The sequence below is a fragment of the Sorex araneus genome, chromosome 1 (assembly GCF_027595985.1).
Source record: "Sorex araneus isolate mSorAra2 chromosome 1, mSorAra2.pri, whole genome shotgun sequence".
NCBI lineage: Eukaryota > Metazoa > Chordata > Mammalia > Eulipotyphla > Soricidae > Sorex > Sorex araneus.
Genome location: NC_073302.1, coordinates 3,756,733 through 3,765,670, shown reverse-complemented (window position 1 = coordinate 3,765,670; position 8,938 = coordinate 3,756,733). Strand labels below are relative to the sequence as shown.

Below are 8,938 nucleotides of genomic sequence, written 5' to 3'. Positions count from 1 at the left end.
TCCAGCCCCTAGTTTTTACTATTTTTTAAAATCATTTTTATTTTTATTGTAACATCGTGGCTTACCAAGCTGTTCACACAGTAGCTTTTGGGGCATCCAATGTTCAACACCAACCCCTGCCCCAGTGTCCCCAGTTTCCCGCCCCCGGTACCAGCCTGCCCCCGTAGCGGGGACAAACATACTTACTTCATACTTATTGTTACGGCACAAAGGCCAATGGAGTTATCAAAACATAGACCCAGAAGATCCATGTGTGATCACTGTCCCCTCTCACGATGGTGTCGTGTCACTGAAGTGACCGCGGGGTTCCTGGGCAGCTTGGCGCTAATTGAATTTTCTGTGTTGTTTTCTCTCACTGAGTTTGGTGGGTTTCCGAGCATCTTCCCCGTGAGGCCCTACTGGGCTGACAGTTCTGTGCATTTGGCGGTGTCGGGGCACTCGAGGGGCGGCATGGTTCCGAGGCTCTGCGTGGAGCTGGGCGTGTCTGTCAGGGGCTGTCGGGGTGGCTGCAGCTGCTGTGCCTTCAGGCAGAAGGGGCATCCGCCCCCCCATTCTGAGAGGGTCCTGAAGTTTCAGCCACTAGAGTATCTGGGGTGATGGGGTGATTTGGGGTGACACCCTCGGGCCTGACAAGGGCATTTCTGTTTTGTGGATCCACATGTTATTTGGGGGAGGCATCCTTGGGATGCTCAGGGTGCTTGGAGGACCATGTGGGATGCCGGAGATCGGCGGTGGATGGGGGATGTGCGCAGCAAGCGCCCCACCCGATGTGCCATCTCCTGCCCCAGCCTGCGTTAGTTTAAGACGCCAGTTGCTGGGATGTATGGTGGGATTGGAAGAACCCCGCCCGTTTTTGACCCAGTGACCCCCTTCAGACTCCCCACGACCTCTGCCACAGTCTGAGATGCCCAGGGGTCACGCCTGGCTCTGCACTCCGGGATCCCGCCCGGACCATACGGGATGCCACATGCCGGGTGCCAGGGATCGAACCCGCTTGCGGCTCATGCAAGGCAAGCGCCGCCCCCGCAGTCCCAGCGCCCCGGCCCAGGACGCGAGTTCTCCAGCCCCTTTGCAGCCCCGGAGGGGCGCGTGCACGAGCTGGTGGGCAGGCCCGGGGCGGCTCTAACGGGGCGAGGCGGCCAACCGGGCGGGGCGGGGCGGGGCGAGGGGCGTGACCTGGTGCCGGCCCCGCCCCGGAAGTGACGCGAGCGGACAAAGGCCGCGCGGGGCGGGCGCGTGTGGCAGGGCCGGTTGGGGCTCGCGGGGTCCGTGCCGCCGCCGCCGCCGCCGCCGCCTCTGCTTCCTGCCGGGCCCTGGGGGTCCCGCCCGGGGTGAGTAGCGCGAGGCGGCGGGGGCGCGGCGGTGCAGGGAGGGGGCCCCGAGCCGCCCTGGACGCGGGGGGCAGCGGGGCGTCCCGGCGCGTGTCGGGCCCCGCGCGTGCGCGCGCTGAGCCTCAGTTTCCCTCTCGGGGAGCGGGGCGCGGGGGGCTGTGTTGTGCGGGGCGCCGGCCGGTCACCAGGGGAGGGGCGTCGCTGTGCCTCGCCCGCCCAGGGCCCCGCGCGAGCCCCCCACGCCCCACCCCGCCGGTCCGGGCCGGGGGCCCTGCATGCACCACTGGGCCACATGGCCTGCAGCCCGCGCCTCACCGGCCCTGCTCGCGTGGGGACACCCCGCGGAGCCGAGGAAGGGCAGATGCGGCCTGTGGGCCCAGAGAGCACGTGCCTTGCAGGTGTGGGCCGCGGCCCCGCATGCCAGACTATCGCGGACGCTTTGGGTTTGACTTGGGGGGGCCTCACCCGGCGGTGCTCAGGGATCAGTCCGGCGGGGACTGGGCCTGGGCTGGCGGCGGGGCCGGGCAAGCACCTAACCTGGAGCTGCGCTGTGGCTCCAGCACCCCCCCCCCACACACACACACGCCGCGGGTGGGTGCCGCCGCCCCAAAGGTGGGACCGCGGCCCCCTCTCTGCAGACACTCCCGGGTACAAACCCGAGTCCAGCAGGGAGGCGCTGGCCTTGCACACAGCCCGCCAGGCTTCCATCCCCAGGGCCCCATGTGGCCCCCAATCCCGCAGGGCCTGAGCATCGCCAGGTGCGACCCCCCCAACCCCGCCTGCCCCACACAAAAACCACACACACACAGAGACAGACGTGGCTGAGAGCCCTGGGTGAGAGCCCCGCTCTGCGTCCAGCCAGCAGACACGGCCCGTGCTGGGGGCGGCAGGTTGGGGGCAGGGAGGTTTCTGACCCAGGGATTGATTGAACTCGGGGCCTCGGGCCTGCAGAACACGATGGGTCTGGCCCAGTCTGTGGCCCTGCGGCAGGGGGCCCTGGGCCTGGGGGCGCGGTTTCGGGAACCGCTGGTGGTGAAGGCGCTGAGGAGGGTCAGAGCAGGGTCCCCGGGCACCTGAAGGGTTCTGTGACACCCCTGAGCCTGTGCGTGGACACGGCCAGCTCCCTTGGCCTTTGGGGCCAGTGTGTGCCCTGCCTGCGTGGAGTGTCCCAGCCCCAGAGGCTCAGGCCCTGGCTCCAGGGCTCTGCCAGGCACTGAGCGGCCGTTCCTTCCTGGGCAGGGGCCTGGGGCCGGGAGGCCAGGGCGGCTGCGGGGCACCCTGACCTGCCCGCCCGCCCACACGCAGGCGCCCGCACTATGGCGAGTGAGGTGATCGAGGATGAGAAGCGCTTCTACGCCAAGGCCAAGACCTACTGGCAGGAAGTCCCGCCCACAGTGGACGGCATGCTGGGGGGTTACGGCCACATCTCGGCCATCGACATCAGCAGCTCCCGGAAGTTCCTGCTGCGGTTCCTGGGGGTAGGCGGGGCGGGGTCCTCCTTTCGGGGTGTGGGCGCGTGGACCCCGCTTCCCTGCCCCTGCCTGTCCCGCCCTTGCCCTTCTCCCAGTCTTGCTCGGACCTTTGCTGCTCATTTTCATTCTGGCTTTTGGGTCTCGCGGCAGTGCTCAGGGCTCGGAGGGCCCCACGGGGCACCAGTGAGCCACGTGCCAGCCCAGCGGCCTCCCCACTGTCCTCCCTCCTGCCCTCGCCTTTTTGGGGTCTGGGCCGGGGGTGGGGGTGGGCAGGACCCGGCGCGCTGCCCCTCCCAAAGCCCCTGCCCGCTGCTTCCAGGAAGGCCCCAAGAGGACGGGCACCTCGTGTGCGCTGGACTGCGGTGCGGGCATCGGCAGGATCACCAAGCAGCTGCTGCTGCCATTCTTCGAGGTGGTGGACATGGTGGACGTGACCCAGGACTTCCTGGTGAAGGCCAGGAGCTACCTGGGTGAGGAGGGCCGGCGGGTGCGCAACTACTTCTGCTGCGGCCTCCAGGACTTCAGCCCCGAGCCCGGCGCCTATGACGTCATCTGGATCCAGTGGGTGATCGGTGAGCCCCGGGGCCCCATGGCCTGCAGGCGTCCTCGGGGAAGGCTGCCGGGAGGCGGGGCGGGACTGGCGCGAGCCCGTGGGCCCAGCAGTCCATGTCCCCCACAGGCCACCTGACTGACCAGCACCTGGTCGAGTTCCTGCAGCGCTGCCAGCGTGGCCTGCGGCCCAACGGCCTCGTGGTCATCAAGGACAACATGGCCCAGGAGGGCGTGATCCTGGACGACGTGGACAGCAGCGTGTGCCGCGACCTCCAGGTGGTCCGCGGCATCATCCACCGCGCGGGCCTCCGCCTGGTGGCCCAGGAGCGGCAGAGTAACCTGCCCGAGGAGATCTACCACGTGTACAGCCTGGCCATGAGATGAGCCTGCATGCGCGCACTCGCGCGGCCCGGGGCTGTGGGGTGCGCTCCCCGCCGGGCAGGCCCTGGAGGCCGTCCCCGTGGCCTGCACCGGACACCGCGAGGCCTTGTCACCCCCCCCAGGACATTTTTAACTGAAAATAAAAGGGTGGACCTTGACGTTGCAAGGTGTGTGTCTGCCGGACCCCCAAAGCGCTGCCTCCCCGTCCCCTGGCTGCCGGGGGACCCTCACCCTGGGACACAGCCACAGGACTGGGGAGGAACAAGAGAAACGGGTTTAATTCTGTAACATAAATATCTGTCCCGCGGCGGCAGCCGGTGGCCAGTGAGGCCCAGCCCGGCTGGGTGGACACAGGCAGTGATGCTGCGACAACACCCCCGGGCACTGACTGGCCGCCAGGGGAGGGGGGCCGAGGTCCCCTGCCGGGGGGAGGGTCAACAGGACCCAGAGGCCAGCGCCGGGTCCTGTTCCAACTCCTCTGGCCGGCGACCACTTCCTGGTGCTTGGGCCAACCCGGCGTCCTGCTGCCGCAGAGCCCAGCGGTCCCTGGAGGCGCGGCCACCCGGAGGGCCCGGCAGGCAGGGCCCGGCCCTCCCGCTCAGGCATCCTCATCCGCGGCGCTGCTGTGCTCGCTGAGAAGGAACCACTTGAGCCTGTCCGGGAGCGGCAGTATCCGGACCTTGGCGTCCACGGGCCAGGGCTGCAGGCAGAGCCGGATGGACACGCGGCACAGGTGGCTGAGGGCTGGCGGGCAGCGCTCCAGCTGGCGCAGGGCGCCGTGCAGGGCCTGGATCCGGGGCGCCAGGCTGCCCACGGGGCGGACGTCGAAGTTGGCGGGCAGCTGCAGCCGCCGGGAGCTGGTCACCATGAGGTCCAGGACCGTCTCGGCCTTGCGCAGCAGCTCCTGGTGGCTCTCGTCCTCGGCGCAGCCCGGGTGCGAGCAGAGGCGCTCGAAGACCACGTGGAAGCCAGACCAGCAGGCCGCGCCGTGCAGCGAGCAGTTGTAGGCCGCGCCCGACTCCAGCAGGAAGCGCAGGAGCCGGAAGTGCAGCTTGAAGCTCTTGAGGCAGATGTGGGTGAGCGACTCGTGGGCGGGGCACTCGCTGGGGTCGGCGCCGTGCGCCAGCAGCAGGCGCGTCACTTGGAAGCAGAAGCGGTTGATCATGGCCGCCTCCTCGGGGTCGCCCCCCACCGTCTCGCCCAGCAGGAAGATGACGCAGGTGAAGACCGTGTCCCCGTCCTTGGTGGTCACCTTGACGTCCGCCCCTGGGAGGGTCAGAGAGCAGGAGGTGAGGCGGGCCGGGCAGGGGCGCGGGGGCCGGGGGTCGGGGGTCGGGGCGCGCCTCACCTCCCTCCAGCAGCAGCCGGATGCTCTCGGTGTTGTGGATCTGGACCCCGTCGCTGCTGGCCAGCGCGTGCAGCAGCGCGGTCTTCCCTGGGGGACAGACAGGTGCATCAGAGAGGAACGGCAGGGGCTGGAGGGACTGCCTCCCCCTCAGCCACAATCCCTGAGCACAGAGCCAGGAGTCAGCCTTGAGCACTGCTGGGTAGCCGGGGTGCGGGCACAAGATAAGCAGGAGCACAGGCGCGAGATAAGGACCCGGAGAGACGGACGGTCCCTCTGTGCCCACGGCCAGGCTCAAGGCCGGGAGAGGGCGGCTTCCCCGGAGAGGCCAAGGCCCCGCTGCACCCCCACCGGGCGGGCACAGCCTGTCTCTGGCGAGGGGCGGGGGGCACCCACCGTGCTTGTCGGCGGCGTTGACGGCCGCGCCCAGCTCCAGGAGGCGCCGCAGGCACGGCAGGCGCTCGGGCTCCTCACTGGCCAGGTCCAGGGGGCTGCTCTCGTGGATCTGCGCCCGGGGAGGAGGAGGTTGGCAGCGCCCCGGGCTGTGGACCCGGCCCTGCCCGCCCCTGCCCGGCCCTGCCCGGCCCCTACCCGGTCCCGGCGGTTGATGTCGGCCCCGTGTCGCACCAGCAGCTCCACCATGTCAGGCTGGTTCCGCAGGACGGCGATGTGCAGGGCCGTGTAGTAGGTGACGGGGTCTGCGGGCAGCGGCCGGCGTCAGCGCCCCTGGGCCCGGGAGCGAGCCCCGCCCCCCCCGCCGCCCCCTCCCGCGGCGCCCACCCTCCGCCCACCTTCGAAGCCGAGGCTGGCCCCGTTCTGCAGCAGGACGGCGGCGGGCCGCGTGAGCCCCAGCTCGGCCATCTTCAGCAGCGCGTTGCTCACGCCCTCGCGGTAGAAGGGGGTGTGCGCCTCGCCGGCCAGCAGCTCGGCCAGCCCCAGCAGCCGGCTGTCCGCGCCGTCCACGCCGTCCGCGCTGTCCGCGCCGTCCTCGCTGGCCGCGCGCCCGGCCCTGCGGCGGACACGACACGGCGCTCAGCGGGCTCGCGGGTCTCCACCAGGCTGTCTCCACCGGGCCGGGCCCTCTGCGCCCCCCGCCCCCGTCCCCGGCCGGCGGGACGATCGGCCCAACGCAGTGCCCCCCCGCCCCCGTCCCCGCCCCCCAGGAGCGCCCGAGCTGGGCACGGGCCGCCGGGCTGCCGGGGGGGCGCGGCCGCCGGGGGGGCGCGGCCGGGCCCGGGGCCCGCTCCGCCCCGCGCCGGGCACCCCCGGCCTCGGGGCCCCCCACCCTGCACGGGGCGCGGCCGGGCCGGCCGGGGCCGCCGGCGCCGGGGGCGACTCACCCGTCCGGGGGCTCCTGCCGCTCGGGGTCCTGGATGCCCAGGGCGCCCAGGATGGCATCGACCAGGGGCTGGTACTCGAAGATGATCCTGCGGAAGCCGTGCAGGAACGGCATGGCGGCGCCCTCCGCCCGCGGCGGCCCCGGCGCCCCCCGAGCGTGCCCCGGCGGCCGCGGCCCCGCCAGCGTCCCGCAGAGCCCCGCCGCGCGCGCCCGGCCTCCCGCCAGCCCGCCCGCCGGAAGTGACGCTCCAAGCCGGAAGCGCGCTCCGCGGCCGCCCGGGACGCGCGCGGCGCCCCCTGCAGGCCCGGAGGACCGTCCGCGCCCGCCCCGCCCCCGCCGGCCGACGACCGCCCCCGCAGCCCCCGGCGCCGGCCCGCCCCGCCCCCGCCTGCGATCCCGGCAGTGGCCGCCGGGCGCCGGTCGAGCTCCGCCCAGCGGACGCGGCGGGGTCGGACCAGGGCTCCCTCCCACTGCCCCTGCTCCGGGCCCTCCCTCTCGTCTTTATTTTTTCAAATTTTAATTTAATTTATTTATTTAGCATCACACCCGGCGATGCTCAGGGGTTACTCCTGGCTCTGCACTCAGGAATTACCCCTGGCGGTGCTCGGGGGACCATGTGGGATGCTGGGAATCGAACCCGGGTTGGCCGTGTGCAAGGCAAACGCCCTCCCCGCTGTTCTATCACTCCAGCCCCGCGTGGGGATGATTCTTTAGTTTGTCCCCAGGAGCCGGGGCGCCTCCCACCCAGTCAGGGTCTGTCCACTCATGCATCCGTGAAATGGGGCTCATGACCCTCCCTAAAGGCCCTGAGCTGTGAGGTCAAAGGGCAGGAGCCAGACCAGTCCAGCACACTCGGGTCTGGACCAGGTTCTTGCCAACTCCACCTGGTTCTTCCTGTCCCCGGCAAGATGCATCCTGGAGCTCCGAGTTCCGCTCTGATCACCCCACTCTCCCCAAAGCCAGAAACCGGCAGGGAGAACCCACCGAGCATCCTAGACGCGAACAAAACTGAACTTGGAGGGGCTGGAGCAATAGCACAGCGGGTAGGGCGTTTGCTTTGCACGCGGCCGACCCGGGTTCAATTCCCAGCTTCCCATATGGTCCCTTGAGCATCACCAGGGGTGATTCCTGAGTGCAGAGCCAGGAGTAACCCCTGTGCATCGCCGGGTGTGACCCAAAAAGCAAAAAAAAACAAAAACAAAAACAAAACTGAACTTGGGAGTTGGTGGAGGTGCAAGCACGTGAAACCCAAGCTGGGGGTCACTTTATTTTTGGTTTCTGGGCCGCACCTGGAGATGCTCAGGGCTTTCTCTTGGCTCTGCACTCAGGGGCCACTCCCAGCCGGGATTGGAGGACCCTGTGGGGTGCTGAGGCCAAACTCCAGTCGGGCTTCTGCCAGCCAAGCGTCCCGCCCGCTGCAGCATCACTCTGGTGCCAGGGTCACTTCTGGGGCGATGCCACCCTCCTTAACCCCACACTGCCAGCTGCCGCCTCGCTAGTTCCCAGAGCTGGGCCCGGAGCCGGCATTCTGCAAAGTTGGTCTGCGGGGCCTCCCACCCCCTCTGTCCTATTGGTTGGTCTGGGGGCGCCCTGCCAACCTGGCCCCTCCAGAGGGAAGTTGGAGGTGCATTTAGAGACACCCCAACCTGCCTTAGGAGGAAATCTCAGATGCAGGCCAACTGTGCGCGCGCGCACACACACACACACACACACACACACACACACAGCACAAAACAGTCTTCCCTGGGAAAACCCAAATGGGGGTCCAGTGAGAGGATGGCCGGGAAGGCACTTGCCCCGGTTCAATCCCGGCACCCACAGATGGTCCCTGAGCACCGCCAGGCCTGAGCCCAGTGCACAGGGCCAGGAATAGCCCCTGAGTCCTAGGGCTGTGCCCCTTAATTGCTGGCACAACTGTTCGGCTACCCAGGGGGTCCCACTTGACAGTGCAACAGAGCCCTTTGTGGGGTCCTTGCCCCCTGGGTCCCAAGGCCCTGCAGAGCTCAGGGTGGGGTTCTCGAGCTGGCGTCCTTGACTCCAGGACACAGGGCACAGAGCTGGCACCTGGTGGAGGCCCAGGGAGCACTGGCGAGCAGCTGGAGGAGGCCCGGATGAGACAGAACTGGGGTGGGGGGGGGCCCTTCAGCCCAGACCCCACTGGCTTGGCCACGGGCACGTCATAACTGAGAAGTTGTCTCTGTCCACCCTGGCCGGACGTGTAGGGTCACGGTGAGGGGCTGGCCCCGCTCTCCGCCGTCTCCAGGGCAGCCCCCCCTGGCCTCTCCTGCCTCCCGGCAGCCCTGGGTCTTCCTGAGGATTTTTGGGTTTGTGCTTGGTTTGGGTTTGGGGGCTACTCCCCGCAGTGCTCAGGGGTTATTCCCGGCCCTGCACGCTGGAATTACTCCTGGTGGGAGGCCGAGAAAGGCCCCCACATGCGCCACGACAGGCGCCTCAACAAAACCAGCAGGAGGTGTAAGTGTGTGTTTCCCTGCAAAGGACCCCCTGACGCTGTCCTTGG

General features: G+C 69.1%; 2 protein-coding genes across 3 annotated transcripts; one reads left to right on the top strand and one right to left on the bottom strand.

Annotated features, from left to right (window-relative positions):
• Positions 1-1,175: 1,175 nt before the first annotated feature.
• On the top strand, positions 1,176-3,894 carry NTMT1 (N-terminal Xaa-Pro-Lys N-methyltransferase 1). 2 transcript variants are annotated; one of them, XM_055140863.1, is made up of 4 exons: positions 1,176-1,331; positions 2,637-2,809; positions 3,123-3,375; positions 3,483-3,894. In XM_055140863.1, the coding sequence occupies exons 2-4, from the start codon at positions 2,648-2,650 to the stop codon at positions 3,737-3,739; spliced, it is 672 nt and encodes a 223-aa protein (XP_054996838.1). In that variant the 5' UTR covers positions 1,176-1,331; positions 2,637-2,647; the 3' UTR covers positions 3,740-3,894. The 2 variants fall into 2 exon arrangements, with proteins under 2 accessions (XP_054996838.1, XP_054996846.1); XM_055140871.1 differs by having other exon boundaries at positions 1,214-1,331; positions 2,571-2,809.
• Positions 3,895-3,996: 102 nt separating this feature from the next.
• Positions 3,997-6,636, bottom strand: ASB6 (ankyrin repeat and SOCS box containing 6). Its single transcript, XM_055138528.1, has 6 exons — positions 6,422-6,636; positions 5,873-6,090; positions 5,673-5,779; positions 5,478-5,586; positions 5,085-5,171; positions 3,997-5,002 (listed from the first exon to the last, which is right to left on the bottom strand). The coding sequence occupies exons 1-6, from the start codon at positions 6,532-6,534 to the stop codon at positions 4,335-4,337; spliced, it is 1,302 nt and encodes a 433-aa protein (XP_054994503.1). The 5' UTR covers positions 6,535-6,636; the 3' UTR covers positions 3,997-4,334.
• Positions 6,637-8,938: the final 2,302 nt, after the last annotated feature.